Source organism: Corylus avellana, chromosome 2 (assembly GCF_965113065.1).
Source record: "Corylus avellana chromosome 2, dhCorAvel1.hap1.2, whole genome shotgun sequence".
Classification (NCBI taxonomy): domain Eukaryota; kingdom Viridiplantae; phylum Streptophyta; class Magnoliopsida; order Fagales; family Betulaceae; genus Corylus; species Corylus avellana.
In genome coordinates this window covers 42,593,456-42,621,190 of record NC_142491.1, presented here as the reverse complement: position 1 = coordinate 42,621,190, position 27,735 = coordinate 42,593,456, and the positions used below count along the sequence as shown (strand labels likewise).

At 36.0% G+C, this 27,735-nt stretch overlaps 5 protein-coding genes across 7 annotated transcripts in view; 2 read left to right on the top strand and 3 right to left on the bottom strand.

Moving 5' to 3' along the window:
* Positions 1-3,054, bottom strand: part of LOC132167720 (uncharacterized) — a gene marked incomplete in the record, with an annotated part of 3,382 nt that extends 328 nt beyond the window's left edge. The window contains 6 exon segments of the mRNA XM_088513922.1: positions 286-357; positions 519-592; positions 663-762; positions 1,919-2,006; positions 2,475-2,560; positions 2,828-3,054. Coding sequence (XP_088370048.1) covers positions 286-357; positions 519-592; positions 663-762; positions 1,919-2,006; positions 2,475-2,557 — 417 coding nt within the window.
* Positions 3,055-4,730: 1,676 nt separating this feature from the next.
* LOC132185584 (uncharacterized protein At4g37920) lies at positions 4,731-8,492 on the bottom strand. Its single transcript, XM_059599344.2, has 6 exons — positions 8,172-8,492; positions 7,609-7,994; positions 7,137-7,305; positions 6,257-6,501; positions 5,519-5,706; positions 4,731-5,379 (listed from the first exon to the last, which is right to left on the bottom strand). Exons 1-6 carry the CDS (start codon positions 8,308-8,310, stop codon positions 5,220-5,222), a joined length of 1,287 nt encoding a protein of 428 aa, XP_059455327.2. The 5' UTR covers positions 8,311-8,492; the 3' UTR covers positions 4,731-5,219.
* A 738-nt stretch (positions 8,493-9,230) lies between these two features.
* LOC132162121 (Pentatricopeptide repeat (PPR) superfamily protein) lies at positions 9,231-11,560 on the top strand. The gene has a single exon (XM_059572379.2). It carries the CDS (start codon positions 9,348-9,350, stop codon positions 11,208-11,210), a length of 1,863 nt encoding a protein of 620 aa, XP_059428362.2. The 5' UTR covers positions 9,231-9,347; the 3' UTR covers positions 11,211-11,560.
* A 713-nt stretch (positions 11,561-12,273) lies between these two features.
* Positions 12,274-17,964, top strand: LOC132185378 (electron carrier/ protein disulfide oxidoreductase). 3 transcript variants are annotated; one of them, XM_059599166.2, is made up of 8 exons: positions 12,274-12,449; positions 12,905-12,923; positions 13,909-15,175; positions 15,502-15,557; positions 15,672-15,905; positions 16,002-16,293; positions 16,764-16,960; positions 17,598-17,964. In XM_059599166.2, exons 3-8 carry the CDS (start codon positions 13,934-13,936, stop codon positions 17,749-17,751), a joined length of 2,175 nt encoding a protein of 724 aa, XP_059455149.2. In that variant the 5' UTR covers positions 12,274-12,449; positions 12,905-12,923; positions 13,909-13,933; the 3' UTR covers positions 17,752-17,964. The 3 variants fall into 3 exon arrangements, with proteins under 3 accessions (XP_059455149.2, XP_059455140.2, XP_059455145.2); XM_059599157.2 differs by lacking the exon at positions 12,905-12,923; XM_059599162.2 differs by lacking the exon at positions 12,905-12,923 and having other exon boundaries at positions 13,842-15,175.
* Positions 17,965-21,197: 3,233 nt separating this feature from the next.
* LOC132166975 (putative glycerol-3-phosphate acyltransferase 2) lies at positions 21,198-22,888 on the bottom strand. Its single transcript, XM_059577853.2, has 2 exons — positions 22,220-22,888; positions 21,198-22,127 (listed from the first exon to the last, which is right to left on the bottom strand). Exons 1-2 carry the CDS (start codon positions 22,886-22,888, stop codon positions 21,255-21,257), a joined length of 1,542 nt encoding a protein of 513 aa, XP_059433836.2. The 3' UTR covers positions 21,198-21,254.
* Positions 22,889-27,735: the final 4,847 nt, after the last annotated feature.

The following is a 27,735-nucleotide window of genomic DNA, read 5'->3' as shown; positions in this document are numbered from 1 at the left end:
CGTTCAGCGGTGATTGCCATCTGCAACATTGAGCATCAACAATGTGTTTAGATGAAGAAAATCCATTATGTAGAAGAGAAGAACAAAATACCAGGTGGAAATGGATTTTACCCTCAAACATTGTGATATACCAAAAGAAAACAAATCAGAATATAAATATATTCATTTATCAAATCTTCTGATAAGACAAATATACAGTAATTTTGTGAGGTAAGTACCCCATTAACTAATAACGCTCAAAACAATTATCAACATCCCAAAAGGAATAAGGATATCAGCACTCACAAGCCCGAAGTTCTGAGTGGAAATTAGGTTAGGATAGAACTTTTCCAGTTGTTCCACACGATGCTTTTTCAACTGCAAAGATAGAAATAATGCATAAAACAAATTTTTTTTTTTGATAAGTTCATTTATGCTGACAACAAACACAAGGGAACTAGTAATAGTGACAAAAATATTCAACTTTCAGCATGATTACTACAGAAAAATCAGATTAATTTAAAAAAAATATGTAATACCGTAGAATGGGCTGATTCAAGCACCCCATATTTTACTTTTAAATCATAGGACGCCCTCTCAATCTTAGCCTTCCCTGTAAGAGTAAGTATTAGTCAAAGATGATTATAAAGTGAAACGCGAACAATTTACAGCAGGCAACCAACCTTGTACAAATTGTTGTGTATTACGACGGAGCTTCTCCTTCAACTTTGCAAGCTTATCATTGTGAAGCACTCTCCAATTCATTTGATCATCTGCCTTCCCCTAGTAAATATTACATACAATTCATTAAGAGAAATAAAAAATTTTGAGATGCCTTAAACACAAAGTTTGAATCAATTTTACACAATACTGACAACAGTATGATAACAACAGCAGCCAGGATGGAATTAAGCAAATACAGAAGAAACATAAAAGATAAAGTACCAAAATTATGGGTGAAAGAACAAAAGAAAAGACATCTACACAAGTCTATTAGAAGTGAAATTGGATCATCCAATTGACTTTTTACTGCGCTTGGGACCCAAAAAATAGAAACCATTCTAGTCGTTTTACTAACTTGTATTTGAGATAGGCTATTTAACAAATTGAACAAGTGACCTTGTTTTTACTTATTACCATCAGTTTGGTCATAATTACGGCTATTGAGTCTTGTACAACCAACTTATCTGTTAAAATGTAACTTTAAATGGGTACAGTTAATCATCTTTTCATCCACAGTTCCTTAGCATCATGACTTTGAAGCTTTTTATAACACAACCATGGAGAAATTGGTTTCGCTGCTCTGTTGTGTGTAGCTTCTAATTTGGGCATTTTCAGTTTCACTGTCCAGGGCCCATCATGGGACGTTTGATGGAGGCAATATTTTATAAGGAGACTATAATTTAATCTGTTTTAAATATGACTTTCTGATTTAATTTAAAAATATTGGATCGTTTGATGCATTGTCATAAAATCTTTATCTTTATCTAGTGCCATGTAAAAAATAATTTTGGTATTTCTCAGGATGGACACTTTGGTAATAAAGCCCAGCCAAGAGATTGTCAATAGTTCTAAGATTTCTTTTTGTTTCCTAGCCAAGAATGTGCTTCCATAGACATTTTCATACTTTAAAAGAGTGCACAAAACATATAAAAGTGTTGCTTCCCAAGCACCAATGACTGTTTATTTTTTTGCTCCTGATTGACAAGTTGCACATGCGCCAGTGGATTTTGAACCCATGACATCACCCACCACCTTGTTCTTACAAGGGGAGGAGCAAGGAGGTGTCATTTGAGTAAGAGCTTATTAGTAACAATGAAAAAAAAAAAAAAAAATCTAAGTACTTGCAGATATGAACCGTTGACAATCAAGCAAAAACAAAAAAAGAAACAAGGTAACAGAAAGAGCGTTCACAAGGTACAAATCAAAGTTATCAAACCTTTGCTACAAGCACTTCACTCAATCTTGCATACAAGAAATCCCGACGACTCTTCAATGATTTTAACAAAATGCGGTACTCAGTTAATCTGCAACAAAGAAGGCACATCATAAAAAGATAATCAGTCAACATATACATCCATGAGGGGGGGGGGGGGGGGGGGGGGGGCGCGTGTTAAGATTAAACCACATTTGGGTCTATTTAGGTTTGCGATTTAAAAAAATCATGTTTGGTAAAATCGTGGGTTTCTAATCGCACACACCCTTTTGCCTATGACTTGAAAACTCAATTTTTCTACGTTTTAAAAACGCACCCCCAAACGGTACATTTTCTACAATTTGGTTTAACATCACATTTTGTATGCAAAATCGCAGTGCCAAACACACTCGAAAGCATCCATTTGAAAACAATGGATAGGCACTTTTGAATAATAAATCAAACCACAGGAAAGTTTCATACATCTAGGGACACATAAAATCCAATGATTATGCGCCACAACTGCACATGTTACGGATGAGCAATTCAGAAAATCAGTGTAAAGTTCAGGACCAATTACCTGGAATTGACACAAACGGCACAAATAGAAGCGTGATTTGAACACTCGCATATAGCGCAGCTGCTGCTGGTTTTTCTGCCCATAATCTGGGTACCAACCAACGAAATTCACGATTCAAAGAAAAGAAAAAAAAAACCCCTTAACATAGAAATACACTATTTACCTCGTTTGGGAAGAAGTTAATAATCTATTTCAAAAACACAATCTGTTTTACATCGCTTTCTCAGCAACCAATTGAATAATAAATTCTTGACAATTTCATCGAGAACGGATCACACTAAACAACCCTGTTCCTTTTCATTTTCAACCGATTTGAGAAAACGACTTAACCTTTTTTTGGAGAAAATACTCACCGTATATCGACGACGATCGGAGAGTCGCCGGGGAGTCTGCCACCTCGGGAAACGTACAATCTAGCTTAGGGTTTTTGTATGTGCGCGCAAAAATTTTGAAATTCCAAATAATAAGGAGTTAACGACTTCGAAATTGAGGATTTTTTTTTCTTTTTTCTTTTTCGGATTTTCAAAGGATTTTTTAGTGGGCATTGAGTCTGCGGTCCCGCGGGAGCTGAAGAAATGCGCTTCAGCTTCGGCAAAATATATATATATATATATTGCTCAATAGTTTTGGATTCCGCCCAATAAGATTGTGAATAATATCTGAGAAATGTTAAAGACCCAACCTTTTTTTTTCCAATTTGGGCGCAACTTTTCCTTTATTTTTTATTTTTTAAAAAAATACCAAAAAAATGAATGACCAAAAAAAATATAATTGCTTCAGAAACTTTTTTTAAAAAAAAATTAAAAAATAAAGAAAAATTTGTGCCCAAGTTGGACAAAAAAGTTGGGTTGTATCATACTTCATATTATTTAGATAAGTTTATTCCCTTTAGATAAATGTTTGATTTTATTATCTTACATTTTTTTTTTTATGAATAAAAAATAAGCAAGAGAATGACACCAAACACAATTCCATTGTTTAAAATGCTCACAAAATAATTATAAGCTTAAGCAACATTCTGGATTAATGCAAAAAGAATCTGAATATTATTATAGTCCTCACACAACAAAAGTGAATTCTACGAGCAGTTCAACTTAAAAAGAAAGTTGAAAGTAGGAGCTTGTTTTGGATTGCATTTGAGAAATAAAGCTTTTAAGTCAAAAAGAGCTTTTGGGCAAAAGTTCTATTTTTAAGCTTTTGTCAAAAGTGTTTTTTTGACAATTTTAGATTTTTTGGACCCTTAAAAACGCTTTTAAATTTTTTATCAAACAAATATTTTTTCCTTTAAACGAACTTTTTGGGTATTAAAAATATTCGTAGGCCCTCAAACACAATATCAAATAAGCCCTAGGGCTCACAAATGTTTACACGATTTTAAAATTTGATACAAATCCAATACAAAATTAATGGGTTAAAGTTGAAGGGCTTGGCCTATTTAATTAAATGTGTTGGGTTTTGATTGCCTAAATAATCTTATATTTGTGACTTTCATGCCTTGAACCCAAAGCAATATTTAGGATTATTAATTTGTTACAACACGAGCGAATCAAACACGAAATTAGTGGGTTAGAGTTAACCTCTATAGTTTTATATTTATGCTTTGATACGACCCGAACTCAATACATAAACACGAATTGTTACCTCTAGGTGGAAGTAACACGTCCAGTCTCCGTAACATTTTTATTTGTGTATAAATCTTTGTAAAACAATCTTCAATATTTACATTGACCCGAATATTATTGGATATTTTGGGATGGTCGAACTGTGAACAGCTTATGTGGTGTTTGGATTAGAAAAATCTAACACTCTTCTAGCGTCTACATTTTTTAAGAATGTGATGTTCGAGAATTTGGATTGCTGAAAATGTGACTAAACCTACGTTTGTGAATTAAGAATCTAATATAATTTTAAAGAGTATGGAATTATCATGTTTGAATTGTTAGAGAAAATGTCCCCGGTTCAAATTCAAATACTCAAGATCAAGAGTTTGAATTATTCACTCAACAGAATAATTTAAATTCAAATATATGATAATGTTACCTTTGATGTTGTTATCATCTTATTTGAGTTTGAATATTCACTCAACAAAATAATTCAAATTCAAATATATGATAATGTTATCTCTAATGTTGTTATTATTTTATTTGAGGGGTACGACAGCCGACATGATAGTGCCATGCAAAAGTACAATGATAGTTGCAAATAAACAAAATATGAAACTTCCTCCATTTACACACAGAGACAGAAACAGAGAGAGATCCATGTGAATGATTCGTCATCAAACATCTGAATAATTTACTTAAAGATGTGTTCTTCCAGGGAATGGCCCGATGTTATACATCAGAATAAAAGAACCTTAAAGAGTAAAACTAGAGCACAATCAACCTAACAATTTGTTTTTTTATTTTTTATTTTATAACTAATTGAAATATCATTAAAAGCAAAAAGCACTACTCAGATGCAATATACAAGAAAAACACCTAACTAAAAGGAGAACCTGCGATTTTTCCAATGTCTAAAGCTTCAAAGTAGAGGTGATCCTACGATTTTTCCACAATTTCTATGCAGATAGAAGTAATACTTTGGATTTACATGCTATTCACCACTAAGCCCCAACGCATAATGCCTTGGACAGACTAGCAAAGCCAGGCAACACCAAAACTGGGCTTGTAATTTGTGCTTGAAAATAATTAGAACAAGGGACGTAGGAAAAAGCTTCTGAGAAAGTATAACTTCAGCTCCACGTCACATGAAATTATTTTCAAGTATCTTTTTAAGTTCCTCCAGTTTTTCAATGATCTTAGGATTCATCAGGTCCCTAGCTTCCCTTATAAGAGTGCCTTCCCTGCTGAAATGGTAAGCATCCACCACAGCCTTTATCCATGTGTGCAGTTTCTCTGGCGTCCTGAAAATTTGTATAAGCAAATAGAACAAAAACGAGACTCAGACCGCCACAGATGATCAGTGATCTCCACAAATCTAGCAGATGAATCATTAAATTGCGAAGAATAAATAAATTATACAGTTAAGTTTCAAACGCATACGTGTATAGGCAGTCTGCATCCTTTCCTTCAAGTTCTTCTCCAGGGGTGAATGCATCTTTCAAGGCACACAGCCGCTCCTCAGGATCCTCAATTGTGAGAAGATACTTAACTATCCGAATCTCTTTTGGCATTTGCCTCTGAAGATTACCCCTAGCGGTTATGTACAAATGATACAATATGTCTTTTACCTGCAATGAAAAAGAAATATATTATTCATCAAAAAAAGAAAAAGAAATATATTAATACTAAAACTGTATTTTAACACAACATTAATCAAAGCATTAAATATTGTTTAAAGTAGCAATTAAAATGTAGAATTTCCAGAGGCTACATTGGCTCAATTTGATACCATCTTTTTTCTTTGAGTGTGTCAGTGTGTATGAACGATTTGTATAGACATTTATACAATGAGAACAACAAAATTGATCTTTTCTTCCCACTTTCTCCCACATCCCGATGAGCAGGAAATTATGTTCTCTTCCTTCTTCAATGTGATCTCTCATTCTCTATCACTTCTTTTTACCACAATGACAGAGATACAAATCTTGCTGGTCTGTTAGCATTTTATTTTTGTTTGAAATATTGTAATAGATGAATCAGAAAAGTGATAATAAGACAGTTTGACTTGATTGGAATCTTCTTGTGTTCCTAGCATAAAAATTGCAGCACTATATGTACCAGATAAAAAATAGAACATATAGAGCAATAGGCATTTATGGAAACCAGCAACTACTTCACCTCATCTTTTGTCATGTTCGTCTCCTTCGCAGCAGACCAAGCTTTTGTGATCATCAACACCAATGCTGAATCGAGTTGATTTTTCTCAGCCAAATTGTCTATCTTCCTACAAGCAGCATCTAAAGAAGGAGAGTTGATAATATCTTGGAATTTCAACTCTGCAGCATTTATTGCTTCAATGTTTTCAGTTGCAGTGTCATACGCTTGTACAGCAGCCAAGTATGTATTCCCAAGCTTCGCCAGAACTAGTCAAACAGAAACAAATGAATATTATCGGTGCTATCCACAATGTAATAAACATTTATTGAAGGTTAAAAGTTCTGGGACTGGCCTGCTAGAGTGGTCATTTCTAGGCCTGCAATGTCAGGCCAGGTTGGTTTTATTGGCCTAACTTTCCTTTCAAGCTGAACTTTGGCTATCTAGGCCAGTAAACCCACATTCCCAGTTGCATAACTTAAGCATATTTATGCTAAATTACATAGAAAATAATAAATTTTGTGATTTGAATAGCAATGGTAGTGAAACAGATGGGAAGTCACCGATTTATTCTGTGGAATATATGACATGTACAATATGGTTGAGACGGTGGGTACAGAAGGCCATTGCCTGCGCTAATCATCAGACTAGTAATGTTCCTGGACTAAGCATTCAAATATGCATTGGGTAATATAACCTAGCTATAAGGCAAATTAAGCCAGCACCTGGTACAGTAATGACAGCTGTTGCTTCACAATAATATCTGGTTAGAACCATAGAAGAGGACAAACAAATTCTGCTAATCATCCCTAAATTTCTTGATCTGTAAACCAAGCAATGACAGAGAAAATAAAAAAGAAACATAAACTGATATGTCCTACAAATAAAATTTACTCATTCTCACCATCTTTCTCTGTTGGATTGTCATAATAGGATTCAGCTACAGTGTGAAGATGCACAAAAAATTCTTTTGTGAAATCTTTACGGCGCCTGGCAACAACTTCGCTAATCTCTGATGGTGATCCTCTGATGACTTGAAGAAGTTCGTTGTGTCTTTGCACATCTTCATCAATCTGTGGAAAATAAGTTTCCAATAAATTCCATATAATGCCACAATCTCAAACCCAGTAACAATTGCACCACCCCTAGATGAAAAAAAATTCACAGACCAACAATTCCCCCCCCCCCCCCCCCCCCCCCCTCAAAATATATATATATATATATATACAATAAGTATGTGCTTATTATGATCATCAGAAAAGATAACACTCTTCCTCTTCCCATATACCAATGCAATACATGGTACCTAAAATTAACAATATCTAAGAAATTATTTCTACTCTCAAAAGGGTTAATCTACAAATTGCAAAGCTCACCTCTTTCAGCTTCCTTCCAAGCCGGAGCAGCTTATGCTTCATTCCTGGATCATCTTCACTATCCGCTCGATCCTGACAACGCTTATAAAAATGAGGTCGTAAATTGCTCCACTCCTTGCTGAAAGCCAATAACCTTCTCCAGTCGGTCGGATTGGGCTTGTCGACCAGGAAAACATCGATCAGCTTGTCACATACTCGGATCATTTTGCCGTCATCCAAGCCCTCAATACCATCCTCCTCATCCTGAACCGGCAAGGCACCGGAAGAACCAGAAGCCGATAACTCTTGTTCTCCATTACAATCACTAGGTAAAGCAGTTGTGTCACCAACAACAGCAGCAACAGTGGAACGCCGCCGTCTTAGCGGATTAATCACCAACCGACAAGCTGGGCATACAAATAATCATCAATTACAATCACAATAACACGAAAACAACAACAAAAAATATTCACGGAGTTGAAAATGGGATGTGAACTGAAACTTTGAGCCAAGCTGTAGCATGAAAGACAGAAGGTTTATCAAGCACTAGGGATTAGCTTACTAAAACGAGATTAGCTTCTTACCTTTGGTTCTAGAGGAGGAACAAAAGGAAATTGGGGCTGAGTTTCTGACCAAGGAGAGAGAAGGGGCTCTGGTAGCGAGGGTGGGAGTTCTTACTGGGAAAGAGAAAGAGGTTTGGAGAGTCGCAGAAGATAATTCCATGGATACTATGAGAGATATTATTGAGAAAATGCAAAATTGCTGTCAGAATTATCAGGATTCTTTCTGGGGTTTTAGGGTTTTAGCTTTTGTTGGCTGATGAAACGCGAACACAAAACAAAACTGATAATTTGCATCAATGGCAGTGGCGGCCTCGAAAGTTCTAAATTTTTCGTCTTCGTATAATAAGTTTTTATTTTTATTTTTTATTTATTTCCACTACTAGTGTTTTATCAACTGCGATCCCCTTCGCTGCCTCTACTATAGTGACAATTATTCTTTATGCTTGATAAATCATTCGTCATTAGTCTATGGTTTGCTCTCAAAAAATAAATCATAATAAAACAAAAGACCGACCGAAAAATAATTATGTTATTCTTAAGAATTCATGAAAATAAAATCTAAGAAGCGAATAAAACTTCACCCCATAGATCGCTACTAAAAGTAGATATATAGAGAATACATTTTTATTTAAAAACAATGAAAATACAATAACAAAAACCCAACACACTCTCAAGCATTCTACGCCCCACCGCTGGCCAGCCACACGCGGCAAGAAAGCACCCCGAAAACAATTGACACACCCTGATCTATGGTGGAGGCGAAAAAAATGAGGGCGAAAAAAAAAAAAAAAAGAGGAAGGCAGGAGGGGTCGTAACTCCGTGTTATACTTTATGCTTAAACATTTATATTAACTAAATTCATATATTAAAATTAAGACAAAAAATGTAATCACAAAAAAAGGGAGAGAGAACAAGTTATTATTATTTTATCAAATAATCAATTAAAAGAGAAAAAGAAAGAAGAAGAAGATTTTAAAAAATCTCAGGAAAAAAGTAGAGTATGTTGTGGACCGAAACGTTGTCGTATATCAGATTAGTGATTGGCTTTTAAAATCTGAACGTTAATAATCGAGTGAAGACCAGCAAACGGCTATTACTACTCTGCCTAGCGGAGTTCATCTTCTCAAACTGAATTTTGATTTAATTTTTCGCGGGAATTCCGAGCGCCCCCCCCAAAAAAAGAAGAAAAAAAAGGCAATGCTCTCGGCAACTTTTCTCTTGCCACGGTTCTCTCCTTCTCTACCACCTTCACTTTTCTTTACCCAACCATCCAAATCTTCGACACAAAGGAAGAGCTCGAAGACAAGGAATAATAATTATTGCAGGATCGCCACGGATTTGCGTTGCTTTTGCAGCGAAGATCCGAATTCAACGTCCCGCTATCAGAACCCAAGTTTTACCTCTGGCTCCCAAGAAAACCCAGATGTGGATTGTCTTGATAATGAGTCGGAGAGCCAGTGGCTCAGTCCTGAACGCCTCGCGCTGTGGCTCCGGTCGTGTCGTAGTTTGAAGGAGGTGAGAAAGATACATGCGGTTGTTGTGAAATTTTTGCGGGATTCGGTCACGTACGTTGGCAATAATTTGATAAGTACTTATTTGGGGTTCGGGAAGTTAGGTGAGGCCCGTAAGGTGTTTGATGAAATGCCGAACAAGAATGTGGTTACTTGGACTGCTGTGATCAATGGGTATTTGGATGTTGGTTTGGATGATGAGGCTTTGAGTTTGTTTGAGGATTCTATTGAAAATGGGGTTCGAGCAAATGGGAAGATGTTTGTATGTGTTTTGAATTTGTCTAGTAGGAGATTGGATCTTGAGCTTGGGAGTCAAATTCATGCTTGTATTGTGAAAGGTGGTTTGAGGAACTTGATTGTGCAGAGTGCCATTGTGTACTTCTATGCACAATGTGGGGAGCTGCAAAGTGCATTTCGTGCATTTGATCAGATGCCCGATCGGGACGTGGTTTGTTGGACAACTATGATTACTGCTTATTCACAACAAGGGCATGGGCAGGAGGCCTTTTCGCTGTTCTCACAAATGTTAAGTAACGGGCTCTCCCCTAATGAGTTTACAGTGTGTGGTGTTCTGAAGGCCTGTGGAGAGGAGAAGGCATTAAAATTTGGGAGACAGTTACACTGTGCCGTAGTGAAGAAAATGTATAAGAATGATGTTTTTATAGGGACTTCCCTTGTTGATATGTATGCAAAAAGTGGGGAGATGATTGATTCTAGAAAAGTATTTAATAGAATGAAGAATAGAAACACAGTTACATGGACATCATTCATAGCTGGATATGCTCGATATGGGCTTGGTGAGGAGGCCATAAGACTCTTTAGAGTAATGAAGAGACGAAATATATATGCTAACAACTTGACAATTGTAAGCGTCCTCAGGGCTTGTGGCTCTATTGAGGCTTCACTGTTGGGGAGAGAACTTCATGCACAAATAATCAAGACTTCTGTCGAAACCAATATTTACATAGGAAGCACTCTAGTGTGGTTCTACTGTAAATGTGCAGGGTACCTTCGTGCCTTCAAGGTCCTCCAACAGATGCCTCTTAGGGATGTTGTCTCATGGACTGCCATTATTTCTGGTAGTGCACGACTTGGGCATGAGTCTGAGGCTCTTGAGTTCATGAAAGAAATGATGGAGGAAGGTGTGGATCCCAACTCTTTTACTTATTCATCGGCCCTGAAAGCATGCGCTAATCTGGAAGCTATCCTTCAAGGGAAATCAATTCATTCCCATGCAAACAAGACCCCTGCGTTGTATAATGTCTTTGTGGGTAGTGCATTAATTTCTATGTATTCGAAATGCGGATATGTATCAGAGGCGTCCCAAGTTTTTGACAGCATGCCAGAGCGGAATTTGGTTTCTTGGAAGGCAATGATTCTGGGTTATGCTAAGAATGGGCTCTGCCAAGAGGCTTTGAAGCTCATGTATCGGATGAAAGCTGAAGGTATTCAGGTGGATGATAACATCTTAGCTACAGTTCTTATTGAATGTGGAGATTCTGAGTGGGATATGGAGCCTTCATCTGAGTATTCCTTGCTGTCAAGCTAATCCTTTGCTATATAGGGAATCTGATGTTTGAACTTATACAAAATGTATTGGCAAAGAGTGATCTGCCTGGCTCCCTGTTTGATCCCTGCCATCTTTGCTCTTGAGTAGGAAGGGGAGAAAGAAAATTTGTTCAGTTCCAAATCACTTCATTCATCCAGGTGATTTGCCCTGTGGTTTTTCTCGGGAACAATGTATTGTTACTTTCCTTCAGGAACGCAGAGCAGCAAAGCTCTCATCAGTAAGAAGGCCTTAATGTAGACATGTGCAATGTATTAGTTATGTAAATGATTAATTCAAGATTAGTTATTTAAATTTTTTTCTTGGATTATACACATCGATAATATTTGTTCCTCTTCTTTCAAGGTTATTGATTATAGTAGACATTTGGAGGATGCCATGTGAAGCACAAGCCAATTAATGCTCCCTGGATATTCTCTCCATGTGAAGCACATAATTTATACCCATAATATATAACAAGATAAAATATGATGCAAGCATTTGACAATATTAGAAAATCTTTATAACAAATTAACTCATAAAATTGAACCCTTGCAAACTGTATGATTCATACCCGATTCGAGAACACGAATTGCCAGCCTTATTGCGACAATATTTTAAAATTTTAAAATGACAACATATACACTAGTAAATCTATAAAATATATATTATAAAACGAGAAATTGTTTATTTTTCATCTTTTACATATAGATATTGACAAATTTACCATTGAATATGTAAGACCATGTATAAGTTTTGCATCACCTTTTTTTTTAAAAAAAAAAAAGAAAAAACATGAGTATTTTGGTCAGATTTAACAGAAAAACCTAGTGAAAGAGTAACATTATACAATTAAGAGTTTTTTTTTTTAATTTTAGGAAGAATCGTAAAAATAATGAAAGTTATGGAAATGAAGTGAAGTTAAACATATAAAAAAAAAAGAAAAAAAAGAATTGGGCGCTGACCGCCGTGGTTGATTGGTAAGGGAGACAAGAAAATGGAGGTCCACAGGCCACACCTATAAAAGGTAGGGTCCCAAAAGTCTAAAACTCATTCATCAATTTCTCTCATTTTCAGCCCACGGACTTCCCGCTTCTCGCGTGTCAATCTCCCCCCAACGAAACAAAAAGGAAGAAAGAACTTGTAACTTTCAAAATATATTTTTCCCAATCTTGTAATTCCTTCAGATCTTCTTCTCCATTCTTTTCTTCAACCAGCGCCTCTGCCCTGGCTTTCAGATCTGTAAGATTTCTTTCTCATTTTCGTTTTTTTATATGGATACCTTTTGGTTGGTTTGGAAATTCCTGATTTTGCTAGTTTCATGTGGTTCGTGAGATTGAAACCATTTTTTTTTCATTATTATTCTTTTTTTTTTTTTGATTGTTTGTGTGTATATGGATGGCATTCTACTTCTGTTTGGTTACTGAGAATTCCGGTGGAAAGAAAACAAAATCGTTTATGACTTATGTTGGTTCTTGGTTCAAGAATGAAAAATAAACTATAGCTTTTCTCACTTGCCAACACAATGCAATGGTGCGGGGTGGTTTTGTTTTCTGGGTTCAGAAAGAAATGGGAATTTTAAGATTTAAAAAGTTATGTTATCTTAAAAGGATTTTCTGGCTTTGAATTCCTGTTGCTTTAGTTCATTTTCTTGTTGATGTACGCATTTGTTCTGGTTCTTTACGTTTGCTTTTTAGGCAGGTGAGTCTTTGACTGGTACAAACTTTGAATCTCTCTCTCTCTCGCTCTCTTTCGCTGTTCAAATCAGAATTGAGGATTGAAATATTCTAAGGTTTGGATTAGATACTGACCGGGTCATTTGATGACAATTGTTTAAGTGGGCCCCGGGGGGCAACAACACGATTGTGTTTAATCTTTTGAAATAATACTGGTCTGAGAATCTTTTCACAAACCATGGATTCATGTATGCAGTATGAGTCTTGATGGGTTTCTAGCACGAATCTTTCTTGCTACAATCATGGGCGAAATATATATTTTTGTCGAATGTTGTATTTATCTTGTGTTTTGGTTTTGATGGGTCGGTGGTTTCTGGTCTTATCTTCTTTCTCTGGTATGTATATTCCACATCTGCTATTTTGTGTTTGGATAACTTTTGAGTGACTCTTACACGTGTCTGTAAAAGCTACGGAAACAATTGTCCATCTGTGTATTTCAAGAATCTTACAATTTATTCTTGAATATGCCTGTCATAGCTGATGGCTTCTGTATTACTTGTCAGCAAACTGTTTTATGTAATCAGTGTCACTTAGTTTTAAGGCCATCCTATTGTCTAGATGCTGCTATGAGACGAGGGTTAGATAGGGATTTCAATGGTATTGCACCAGGGGTAGACATGATTTATCCTAGCGCTCATGGAAATCTAGAACCAAAAATAGATTCTTTTTGGTCCCTCCCCCCTCCTTTTTTTTTTCCTGCTTTTTGAGTGTCTGAAGTTTGTATTATTCTTGGTAAATGTGATATATCTTGCATGATTGTACAACAGTACTTTAGGTTGGACGTAAACAGCAATTTATGCATTAAGAGTTTATATTCATGTCATATAGTGGCTTAATTTGTTATTTTTAATATGCTGATATGTGTGCAAAGTAATGACATTTTTAATGTTTTTTTTAGCTTCTTTTAGCAGACTGCATTACCTCCTTAAATTCTCACAACCTACAACCTTGTTTTGATGAGCTAGATCCCAAACTTGACTTGCTGGCATTATGGAAAAGGAAAACTCAACTGAGAAAAGTAGAGCAAATTCTCAAACTGCTGAAGAGAGAGAACTTGTTGCTCAGAAGGAAGATCAAGGGGAACCATTAAAGGAAATGAAATCTCTAAATGTCAGTGAGGATGGTCCTAAGTTAAACAATGATAGTCAGCAAGAAAAGATGGACGAGGGTAAGGTTTTGCAGTCCAAATCTCAAGAACAAAAGTTGGAAAATGATATTTGCCAAGCTGACTTTGGTGGCAAGATGAATGAAAGCACGGATTTAGGTGACAAGATGGATCAGAATAGGGATTTGGATTCTAAAGCTCAAGAGGCTACAGATCAAACAACGGAGGAGGATTTTAGTGAGGAGAAGGAACAGGAGCCTGTCTTTGATGGAACTGAGGTTCCTGAGATGGAAGCTAGCCGGAGCACATCTACTCGTTCAATGGATCTTGATCCAGAGACACAGGGTGTAGTCGAGAAAGCAGTGGCACTTAAAAACTTTGTTAAGGAGAAGAGTGCAGTTGCAGTGTCCAGTGTTCTGCGTCGCCTTTCTGGAAAAAAAGATGAAGAGGGTCCTGATGTTCCTGATGAAGAAAATAAGGATGTACTTGATTCCACTGAAAACAGTGATGGAAAAGAAGTCCCTGAGAAAACAATGGAGAGATCTGCATGGAATCCTTTAAGCTATATTGTGCATGACGCTGATGCAGACAACAAAGCTGGGCAGAGGGTGGAAGTCATCGAAGGATCAGCACAACCTATAGCCATGAAAGGAAGAATTATATTGTACACAAGGTTAGGATGCCCAGATTGCAAAGAGGCTAGGTTATTCTTGTACTGGAAAAGGCTCAGGTATGTTGAAATTAACATTGATATTTATCCCAGTAGAAAGCTGGAGCTAGAGAAGATTTCTGGGTCTTCTGCTGTTCCGAAGGTGTTCTTCAATGAAATCCTTATCGGTGGCTTGAGTGAACTAAAGGCCTTGAATGAATCTGGAAAGATTGATGACAAGATTGATTATCTGATTAATGAAGCACCATCATTTGAAGCTCCTTTACCGCCTCTTTCTGGTGAAGATGACCTCTCCAGTAGTGGGGCTATTGATGAACTAGCTTTAATTGTTCGAAAAATGAAAGAATCTGTTATTGTTAAGGACCGATTTTATAAAATGCGAAGGTTCACCAGTTGTTTCCTAGGTTCAGAAGCTGTGGATTTCTTATCAGAAGATCAATATTTGGAAAGGGAAGAGGTATGCTAAATTTTATTTTTGACGTATAAAGAAAGTCAGCTTACTTTCTAGCGATGATGGCTCACAGGCTGATAGTATGAGTGTTCCACACATGAAGGGTACCCGGGCCTTATATTTGTTATGTCAGGACTAGAAGATTTGCTTGCCTCACATTCTTCAGCATTCTTTTTTTTATTATTATTATTATTATTTTTTTTTTTAATAAAAAAAATGATTGATCAAATGCTTAATGACCAAACTAGATAGTTTTAAAAATGCTGAAGAACGCGATTGATTATATTATTGTTAAACATATTCTTTTTCTTTCTTCTTGTGTTTTGGGACAGGCTATCGAATTTGGACGAAAGCTTGCTAGCAATCTCTTTTTTCAACACATTCTTGAGTGAGTCTCTTGAAATACTCCATTGACCTTTATACTTGTGACTCTGGATCACATTTTTTAATTAGATAATTGACCATTCTTCTCTGTATATTTTCAATGTTTGCATTTCTATAGCGAGAATCTGTTTGAGGATGGTAACCATTTGTATCGCTTCTTGGATGATGATCCTACTGTGTTATCTCAATGTCACAACATCCCAAGGGGTATAATTGATGTGAAGCCAAAGCCTATTGTAGAAATTGCATCAAGGCTGAGATTTTTGTTCTATGGAATTCTTGAAGCCTACACATCAAAAGATGGAAAGCATGTGGATTACAGAAGTATTCACGGAAGTGAGGAATTTGCAAGGTTTGTTATGCCTTTACTTGTGAGCAAAACTCTCTGTAGAATCTTGATGAGCATATCTTGAGTTTTTATATGTAAGCAATCTATACATTTCTCTAGGTATTTGAGAATAGTTGAGGAGCTCCAAAGAGTGGAAATCCAGGATATGGCAAGGGAGGAGAAACTTGCTTTCTTTATAAATCTCTATAATATGATGGCCATCCACGCAATATTGGAGTTGGGTTATCCAGCTGGGCCGCTAGAACGCAGGAAGTTGTTCGGAGACTTCAAGTATGTTGTTGGTGGTTCCACCTACTCACTTTCAGCTATTCAAAATGGCATTTTAAGGGGCAACCAGCGACCACCATTCAATCTCATGAAGCCATTTGGTGCAAAAGATAAACGTTCCAAGGTAAGAAAGCCTAATATAATTTTCTCAAGTACTCATGTTGCTGTACTTTTTATGGATTAAATTACTTTTGACTGTCACATGACCATTGCTGTCCAGTTTGGCGGCATAAATTTGAATATTATTCAGTAGCAAAATAAAGTTTTCTACTGTAGAATTCATTGTGCAAGGCTGAACAACAAACATAGCAGTTTGTTCTGTACAAGGCCTTAGTCATTGAGCAAATACCTACAGGTATAATGCAAAATGAAATGGAGTAGGTGAAGCTTTTTGCTTTTGTCAATTGTATGATGGAGCAGAATAAAGGGGACAATTCATATTTGATTATGTTGGAAATTTCTTGGAGGTTTTGTTAGGTTTATAAGAGGCAGACTTGGAAAGAAGTTTCATTTGCCATCTCTTTGTTTACAAATAGCTAGTGTTCTGTAGGCAGTTTGATTTACCTCATGTTTGTTATTATTCTTTTGTACCAGGTGGCTCTCCCTTACTCAGAGCCTCTTATTCACTTTGCTCTGGTTTGTGGTACCCGATCTGGGCCTGCCCTAGGATGCTATTCTCCAGGGAACATTGATAAAGAGTTGATGGAGGCAGCCCGTAATTTTTTAAGAAATGGAGGAATTGTTATTGATTTGAATGCCAAGGTTGCATCGGCTAGTAAGATCCTTAAATGGTAAGTTTTTCTCAATGTAATTCTTCTTTCTTTCTTTTTTGTGGTGGTGGGGTGGTGTTCATTAAGGAACGTCATACTTTAGAAACTCTCTCTCTCACTCACACACAATCACGGATGAGGTAGAAGGTAACTTGTGAACAGTCATGATTGGCTCACTGAACCAAAAGCTTGATTATAAACTTTCTGAATTGTAATTGCTCTTGTTACTTAGTGGAACTAGAAGGAGGCCGAGTGTACTTTGAAGTTAAAAGTCAAACAAAATTTTGAGGCTGAAATCCTTATGTATTGAATTTATCTGAAGATCTCCTTGGATCAGTTTGGTATAAAAGAATACTCAATACACATTTCACATCAGTTATGTGAAGCCATATTCCATCATGATATATGAAAAATAAGAGCATTCAATTTTAAATACATACTGCTTCCCGGGGGAAACCATGGTCTGAAGTTATCTATAATAGGCATATGAATACACACCTACCCACAACATATTCTAGTGTTGCCCTGTCATCGCGTTGGATAATACATAAAAATGGAATAAATACAATTTGCTTTTTATGTCATCCTGAGATTTGTGATAATTTGATTTAGATGGTTACTTTTGGTATCTAATAGTATTACTTGAATCGATACTCAGGTATAGTGCAGACTTTGGCAAGAATGAGGTTGAGGTACTGAAGCATGCGTCAAACTACTTGGAGCCAGCTGACTCAGAAGCGTTACTAGATTTGTTTGCCAACTCTCAGCTGAAGGTGATATATCAGCCTTACGACTGGAGTTTGAACTGCTAGTGTCAGTTTTAGTATTATTACACACCATAAACCAACTTCAAATAGCTTCATGGCTTTAGAAAAAATAGCGTGAGGGGAGTTTTGAGAATTTGTTGCTGTTGTTGTTCCATTACTCTTATTATCTTCCACCAATGGCATTGGAACAATATGGTTGCACTTGCTTGATGGCTAGGTAATAAGCCCAAGGAAAGTTCCATATTACACCCTTTGATATTTTCTTTTTCCTTCTCCGACAAATTTACTTTTTACCATTTAGCTTGAACAAGCTGAATCCATTTTAAAGCATTTGTTCTGTAAATTTTAGAACTTTTTATAAGGCTTTATAGAATTGGAGATGAGTTCAAAAATAATTGCATTAATCCTCACACGGATATCATTTTGGTGTATGGTGATATCAAAATCATTTCTCTCCTAGCAATCTTGATGACATCTAATTATTGGGTGTTGGTGTTTATGGGTCCTTAACATGAGTTTAATTGGTTATATGGTTTGAGCGATGTCTTCTTAGGTGCACGTTTGATTTCCTTTTTTATAGGCCCCGTTTGACAATGGCAAGATTTATAGGCCCCGTTTGACATCAACATTTTTAAAATAAAAAATTATTTGCGGGCAAGATTGCAATAATCAACATACAAAATAACAAGTACACAGGGTGGGTGGGGGACACACGTACCGTTAGAACTAGAACAATAACGTCTTTAATAAAAGCATTAAAAAGGTGGAATGGGTTTCCAAATAAATTAATTGGTTTTGGTCACTTCCGGCACACATGCCAAGAAAGGGATTGTCAAAAAAGAGCGGCTCTATTTGGCAAAGGCTCTAAATACTATATAGATCTGATGGCGAAGTTTGGTGGATCTGAGGTGTTAATTGGAGATTCTTCTCTTTACCGTTCTTTTTGATCCAATACTTTACAGAATATCATGTGCTCTATTAAAATTAAATAATAAAATATTATTTAATTTAAAAAAATTAAATTTTTTATAAAATAATATGGGCTACTCCCTCAGAGGTCTTAGGGGTGGCCGAACCATCCCCAAGGGCCTTAGGGGGTGGCTTCGGCCACTCCCAACCGGTCTTTGGGAGTGGCACCCTAGGGTCCTAGGGGGTGCTTCAGCCACCCCATGGCTTAGCTAGGGTGGCTATAGTTTTAATAAAATTATTTTAATTTTTTATTGTTTTTCTTTTAATTTTCTTTTTAAAACTTGATTAATATTTTATTATTAAAAGTTGAGTGTGACACATGGCGTAATGTGGGCTGTTAGATGAAAATAAATGGCCAGATCAACAATTAGAGAATTTCTAATTTTTCCTCTAATGGGAAGGGATCCGGATCTAGTTTGGGTGGGGGTATAAAGATAATTACTCTAAGGTGGCATGGATGAGTTGGGATTTAGAGATCTTGAATGTTTAACACGGCTATGTTGGCTAAACAAGGGTGGAGACTCATCCAGATCCCCGAATCCCTGGCTGCTAGAATTTTCAAAGAAAAATACTATCCTCATGGTACTTTTTTGGACTCTACGTTAGGGTCAAAACTTGTGGAGTATATGGAAAGTGGGAAAATTGTTGAAGAATGGGATGATATGGTGGGTGGGAGATGGGTGCTACATCAAGATATGGGAAGAAAAGTGGGGCTGAATTCATCGTCTACATACGCAGTTCAATCTCCTGTAAGAGGGCTAGTCCGAGAGGCTCATGTTAGTGAACTTATAGATGGAGACACACGGTGGTGTAATATGCCGTTGATAGAGGAGATTTTTGACGCTGAGGAAGCCAATAAAATTTGTGGTATGGCCATCTGTCCAAGTACACAAGAAGATCGATTAGTGTGGGCAGCAAATAAAAATGGGGCATTCGCTGTCAAATTTGCACAAAAGTAAAATTACGAAAAACCCTCTATGCGTAGTTTGTAAGCTTGAAACCGAAACTCCTAGTCATGTCCTGTGGAGTTGTCCTACTGCGCAAGGGACGTTTGGCTGACTTGTGGAAATAAAATTCAGAAGTGTACTAGTGACGATTCCAATTTTATGAGTATTATAGAAAAGTTGTTAGATAAGTTGGAGGATTCGGAGGTTGAGTTGGTAGCATGTGTTGCGAACTTGCGCGACAACTCTGGCTCAGGAGGAATAAGGTACGTGGTGTTTGGAGAAGATTTGATCCAGCCATCTAGAGTTCTTCAACTAGAAGCCTTCAATAAAGCTGAGCAATGCTTGAGAGGACGGGATCATATGCCTAGTCACAATGCGGTAATGACCTGGTGTAAACCACCTGTGGATTACATCAAACCCAACTGGGACGCGGCAGTAGACCAATCATGGCATAGGATGGGAGTGGGCATCATTGCCCGTAATCATGCAGGCTAGGTGGTAACAGCGAGTTGCATAGCCACAGCCTACATCCTGGACCCTGCTACAGCGGAAGCAGTTGCCGCAAGGATGGCTGTGGAGCTGTCTTGCCATTTCGGTCTTTAGCAGGTTATATTGGAGGGTGATTGCTTGGAAGTTGTTAAAGCATTGAACACAATCAAGACATGCTGGCACAGTTACGGAACTATGGTTAATGAAGCGAAAATCCTTCTTCACAACATGTAGAGCTGGAAAATTTAACAAGTTGAAAGAACTGCAAATGAAGCAGCCCACTGTCTTGCGAAGTTGGCAGTGAGGATCCATTGCAAAGGGATTCTTATCCAGAATGTGTAATAGAAATTGTACTTGCGGAGCAAACTTTCTATTTTAGCTATTGATTTCTACCAGATTATTTATTCCAACTTTTTACTTTATTTAAATATTATTATTTTTATTATTTATTTAAATATTATTTTTAAAACTACCTTTTCTTCCTCTCTCGTCTCTCTCTCTACGTACAGGCCAAAAATCACTCAACCCAAGCAAACCAGATGCAAAAACAACTAGCCATTCCACCAAAATCACCAACCCAGACTCATGCCCCACATAACAAGCCAACCCCCAAGCAAACTCAAAAACAGGAAATACCCTTACGGTTCAAAACTCAAGCCACAAGAATTCCAACAACAATAATCCAAGAATTTAAACACCCAAAATTCAGTTAACGCAAACCACCAAAGAAGAACTGAGAGAACCCGGGGCCAAATCGCTAATTTTTGGTAGACATGGCTGTTTTTTTCACCCTGTCTCTACCATCCTAGAAGCCAAATCCAAAATCCCACAAAACCCATGTCCTTGATCACTACGGGTTGATGCTTGATCACAGTCGGTGCGGAGGGTTTGTTTTTGTTTGGTGAAAGAAGACGAGCAAGAGAGAAAAAAAAATAATAAAAAAATGTTTATAGTATCAACAGTAAATAATTTTTGGAGAGGAAAAAAGCCTATGACTATTAAGAAAGGTTTGTCTGAAAAAATGATTTTGATGTAATATAAAGCTAAAAATAGCTTAAAGAGAAAATAAATTTATTTGATGCAATGTTATACAATAACACAGAAGAAAGAAAGAAAGAAAGAAAAAGGTGTTTTATTACAACCCTAAACTAGTCCCTCATTGCCTGCTAAGATCATGTACTTGTCCTTCCTTGTAAAACTGGTACACTCGAACCCCAAAGCTTTGGCTATCTCATACTGCACATGATTGGCTACTTCATACTTGGACACCCCACCATGCTTACAAGCTTGCGAGCTCGGCAGCTTCTCAAGAATTTTGACAGTATACGTAGGGAATGGATTCATGAGGAAAAACACAGGGTCTAAGCATTTAAACCCGCTAGCTGTTGTGCCGTAAAAGATGGTTACCTTCACATCTATGGCGACCGGAGTGATGTCATCCGCCACCTCTGCAAACAGAGGACTGAACCTCAGTAAATAAGGTTCCCTGCAAGTTGTTCCTTCAGGGCATACTGCGAGGTCGCCTTGGCTCAGCAGCTTCTTCATTGCAATCCCATCTTTTTCCCTGTCTCTTGTTAGATGGATGGTGTTGATTGGAGAAATCACCTCGTAGATTTTGCTTATGCTGTAGGTGACTGCAGAGAGTGATGGGTTGCTGGCGGCTGCGCTGACGTAGACTGGGTCGAGCATTGTTCTGTGGTTGCAGACATAGAGCGTGCCGTTGGAGGATTTGGTTGGATTAATATTGGAGGATTTAGGTGGTCTTGAAATAATGGTTATTGCTCCTGTGAAGGCCATTATTGGAGAGCATAAGCAGAGAGGGAGTAGCTGGCCAGCGGCGAATCTGATCATGAAAAGTAAAATCCCGAGGGGAATCCACATGAACATGGCTAGGGTGGCTAGTGGGGTTGGCCTGAAAGCCAATCTGCCGTCGTGGAAGATCAAAGGCTTCGGATGTTTCTCCCTTGGAAGAACATGCCAGTTCCTCTTCTCAGCTTTGCTCACCAAGTAAACCTCCTATATATGGTGCAACAAACACATTAACAACAGAACAGAGCAGAACAGAGCAGAACAGAGCAGAACAGAACAGAACAGAGCAGGGCAGATACCTTGCAATGGGCAAAGGGGTGCTGATGAAGAACCGATCTGTAGCAACCAATGCCAATGACATGGGAGGAAGTTTTCTCCTGCTCCTCATGACCAAGATCTGCCATTTTTTCTTCCTCCTCCATTAACCCGACAAAATAGCCACAAACAACCTTTAATTCTCTTCCCACAACAGCATCAACACCTAAATAGTCTTGCAAAAACCCTCTAACCATGAGTGTGGGGAAGTTACTGACCGCCACCTTTCTCCCAAAACTCATCACCAATTCAAACCCTTCACGGCCGACATCTTGTGAGAAGAACTTGGGCAAAACAGAGCTGCCGATTCTGAAACCCTCCTTTTTAATCCCAAAGAAGCATAAGAAAACCTTGATCTTCAACCCCAGCTCCTCACCAAACAAGCAAGCCAAAGGGTAGAGAAGAAAGAAAACGAGAGCCCTCAAGAGCCCCCCGGCTTCAAAGGCCACCAGCATGAAGTAAGGAAACAATGAAGATGATTTGAGCAGTGCATCCTCTGCGTGAAAAATCAGTGTTTGGGTCGAAAGATCCTCTGCTCTGTGGAGAAGAGAGGTGTATTTCTGATACTTTGCTTGGCTTGCATGGGCATTGCTCTGTCTCACAAGTTTAAACAAGAAGGACAAGGCTATTTGTGGGAACGACTTTCCAGCCATTCTCTTCTTGATTAGATACCATTTGAGCATTTGCAGCCATCAACCGTTTATATAAAGTATTACTTTGCAGTTTTAAGAGAGTTAATTAATTTACACTGTTCACCTTTTCCAGTTTTTTTTTTTTTTTTTCTTTTTCTTGGAAAATGTTTGAGATATTTCAATTTTTAATTAATACAATTTTCTTAAAAACCGACCCCACCGTCATAATCGGTGATATAAATTGCAAGTGGACATCTCTTAATCCGTCTCTACAAGAAATATAGTCAGGCCATTAAAGAAAAACAAATCAAATCGTTCTTAAAAATCTTTCTCCACGTGAAAATTATACATCCACACAACCGTTATTGCGATTTATATGGTAAATCACGCCCTACAAGAAAAATCACGCCTTAGCATTTGACTTGTTCAATCACGAGGGATCTTCACGCAGAAAAAAGTCAAGTGTATAATACCTCTGCCCTACGGTAGAGGTATATTGTGACGCAATGATAGTTAAACAACGGGAAGAATATGAAATAAAAGAATTAAGTTACGCGATTCAAAACGATCCCCCACAAAAGAAGAAGAGAAAAAGAAGATGAAGAACACCTCAAAGAACAAATCTGTTAATTCATCGATTTTTATCTCTTTTCATTGGAGTTAAAAAAAAAAAAAAAAAAAAAGAAAGAAAAGAAAACTTATGAAGACTTAGGGTTCGTTTGGGATTGCGGTTTTAATAAGTGCGATTTTAAAATTTGCATTTTTGAAATCGCAAAGGCGTTTAGTAAAACATGTTAAAAAATAATTTTTTTATCAAATATTTATTATGTAAAATTGTGATTTTGATTTAAATTTGCGTTTTTCAAATAAGCACCCCTAGCCTACTTATAAAAATCGTAGATTTTTTTTCCTATTTTAGATTAAGTGTTTTTTTAATCGCAATGCCAAACGCCTTATATTCTACAATATCTTTTAAAAACTCAAATTATTTTTATAAAATTGTAATATCAAATGCACCCCCCCAACCTACGACTTAGGAGATGGCCATCCACCCTTTTACAACCATGAAAGCTAAAGCACAAAGAGGAGGAATCTCTCATTGTAATGGATCTTTTTCCTTCATAGATGGGCAATGGTCACATCATGATAGTTCATGATTTAACGAAAAAATCTTATTGCAAAAAATTAAAAGTTCAATACATTAAATTGAAAGTTTTTAAAGTTTCGGGGGTAATTGCAAAATTGATAAAGTTCATGGGGGTTAAATGATGTTTCCCTTTTAATTAATTAATTAATTTTGAAGGCATTACAACTACCCATATCCTAATTTGAGAGTTTTTTAACTTTAGAGAGTAAATTGCAAAAGTGATGAAAGTTCAAGGAAATAAAGTGAAGTTTTCTCTTTTTAATATGGACAGAGTTTTCCTTCAAACTGGGTTGAAGGAATTTCTTTCAACCCAGTTTATAAAAATGACATGTCTCTCTCTTTTTTAATAATTTGTGAGATGTACATGAGTTTTAAAAATGACAAAGTTTTCTTCCAACTTATTCTATAAAAATGACATGTGTCACTTTTCATGTGAGATGCACATATTTTTTATTTAGCATGTGAGAAGCACATTCTTTTTAAATAAAATTTCTTCTAATTTTTTCCTTGCAATTAAAAAAAGCATGTGATTCTCACATGTAGAGGACACATGTTATTTTTATAGAATACCTCCAACTCAATTTGAAGGAAAACTCTGTCATTTTAAAAATTATTTATTTCAACTTTGTCCCTATTATTAAAAAAACATGTACATTTCACATGTTCAAATGACACAGGTCATTTGTATAGACTGAGTTGGAAGAAATTCCTTCAACCCAATTTAGAGAAAAACTCTGTCTATTTATTAACATATATATTCTTGTAAGAATTCCCATCAATTTCCAAACAAAAGCCATTATGCAAGCAAAAAAATACAAAATAAAATAAAATTGGGGGGGTTGAGGGGTGGTTGGACCACCCCAAAGGTGCAAAATCTTTTTTTTTTTTTTTTTTTTGTATTATTTTTTATGATATAGTTTGATATTTCACATGAGGAAATTAACTAACATTTTAGACTTTTTTTTTTAAAAAAAAAAAAGAAACTAATGAAACTTTTAATAAACGGATGAAAAATAAATTAAAAATTATATATATTTCTTACAATTATGAACAAAAACAATTAAATGCAGTAAGAAGTTGGACTATTTAATCCACATTGACCAATATTGTTGTGATTAAGCACATCATATCATCACCTCTTTTGCTTTCATTATTTTATTTCAGACACATCATAATTCATGATAATTTTTTGGTGGGAACAAACCTTCGTGGGTACGATTGCCATTGATTTGATAATTCTCTCACATTAGTTGCATTTTCAACTATTTCCTCTACTTTCTCATCCAACCAACACACTACTTTCTAGGTTTAAAGCCTCTAGGCCGACATATTTCGTCTTTAATCCATCCAGAAAATGCTAAATAGCGTTCTGTGTCCTTTCCTTTTCTAGGCTTTTTATTCTATTTGGTTGGTAAGCTTTTACATTGGCTAAAGTTTAGTTATATAACCTTTTTTTTTTTTATTACTAGCCTACTTTTTTTTTTTTTTTTTTAAAAAAAAAGAACATTTACATTCGGCTCATAATTCTAGCTATTATTCTCTTTTACTATTTCATTTAAAACATTATTATTATTTTTTATCTATTTTTATTAGGAAAAAATGCAAAAAAAAAAAAAAAATCAATCAATGTAGTTTGCCTTACTTAAATATGACATATGTCACAATTTTACTGTCTCTGACATGTCATACTATTAGAATCTCTTAAGTTAGTAGATGAAATTTGACTGCAGGGAGTAAATTGTTTTTTGTTGCATACTTTGGATACTTATGAATTCATTTTGATACTACAATGACCTAATTACAAATCAAGTAAACTATATGGACTGATTTTGTATTTTTTCTCTTTTATTATTCTCGAAGAGGAGAGAGAATAAAATTGATTCTTTTATTAATTTAACTTATGCATTGCAAGTTACAATACTTATCAAATTTGTTGAGCACGGTAACATCTAGTCAAATTTTTAGCCAAAATAACAAACTGGATATATAATTTTTATTTTTATTTTTTATAAATATTTTTGCTGCAAGACTAGTCAAAATAACATTTTGACTATTTTGACTAGCCCAATATGAATGCTTAGAAGTTTTCATGTCAAAGCAATTTCCATTATTAACGAGACAACAATTGAGGGCAGGTAATAAAGTAGGGGGAAAGAGGGTGTAGTGTACAACATGCCAAGCCTTCAATATTTGGTATTTCCCGCAACAAACATGTAAAATCTTCAATGAGAATTAACTACTCAATTATTCTCAGAACAAATTCCAAGATGTGTGTCAAAGACAACTCGTTCAGTACCATCAGATGAATTCATACATTCTGCCAAGTTTACTCAAAAAGTGCGTTCGTGGGATTTAAAAATGTGTTTAATATTCAAAAAGTCTGTTTAAAAAAAAAATACAAGTTTGGTAAAAAAAAATTGAAAACGCTTTTGACAAAAGCTTAAAAAACAATTTTTGAGTAAAAAAGCTTTATTTTTCAAACATGCTCTTTGCCTACATTCAACTATTAAAGACACTTAGGTAATCTATTAAAAATAGAAATGTTACGGTTCTTTTTGGTATTTTCCTGGTGTTCTCTTGATCTTACGTGGATATTGTTTTCTAAAAAACAATATAAAAACTTACTCCACTAGTCTCTCATATATATCTTTTTTTAAAAAATAATATCTATGTGGGATTAAGAGAACACCAGAGGAACCGTAGCATTCTCCAATTAAAAAATCCCAAGTCAGATCTATTAGAGTATATTATGATATTTATATGATTGAATTTATATACTTAGAGCCTGTTTGGGACTGCATTTGTGAAATAGAGCTTTTAAGTCAAAAACGATTTTGCGTAAAAGCTTCATTTTTAATCTTTTGCCAGAAGTGTGTTTTGACCATTTTTAGACTTTTTAGACCCTTAAAAACGTTTTTAATTTGTTTACCAAACGAGTACTTTTTTCTTCAAATGGACTTTTTGAGTATTAAAAACACTTTTAGGCCTCTCAAACACAATCCTGAACAGGCTTATAGAGTATAGGTCGATTTATGTTTCCTTGTATAATTTGATTTACATTTATTTGTATAGGTTAACATATTAAACTTCTATGTATTGTAAACCTAAATCAACTTATACAAGAAAACATAAATCGTTCAATCATATAAATACCAGAGTATATTCTAACAAGATCATTCTAAACTTCTAGTAGGGTGAAGTTTGTATTTTTAAAAAGAGAGAGAGAGAGAGGTTGCATTCCTCTTGGTAGTATATACTTTCATTAAGAAAAATATTAGTTCCAATATTCTAATAGGATAATGCTACTTCCAACTAACTTTGTTTGACAATAAAGATGAAGATGTGGTGTATAAAACAGCATCACAAATTAGTACCCAGTGGTTCATGTGTGATCTACTACAGCTGCTGATACATTAAATGTTTGTTGGTTGAGAGAGTGGCATTAATCCATAACCTCTAGGGGACATGCAGCACAGATTATGTCTTAATCACAAGTTGTTGTCCCATGCCGTCACCACCAGTTATACATGCCACTACGTAATTAAAAGTTGATCAATCCATTCTGTGAAATTAATGTGGCTCTTAACTTCTTGACCTTTCATTTTCTGAAAAAAAAAAAAAGAAACGACCACAAGAACTCTGTTTAGTCTTTGATGAAACTAAAATTGGACATTTAAAATCTTAATTTAACTTTTAAAACACACTATTACTTGCGATTTGA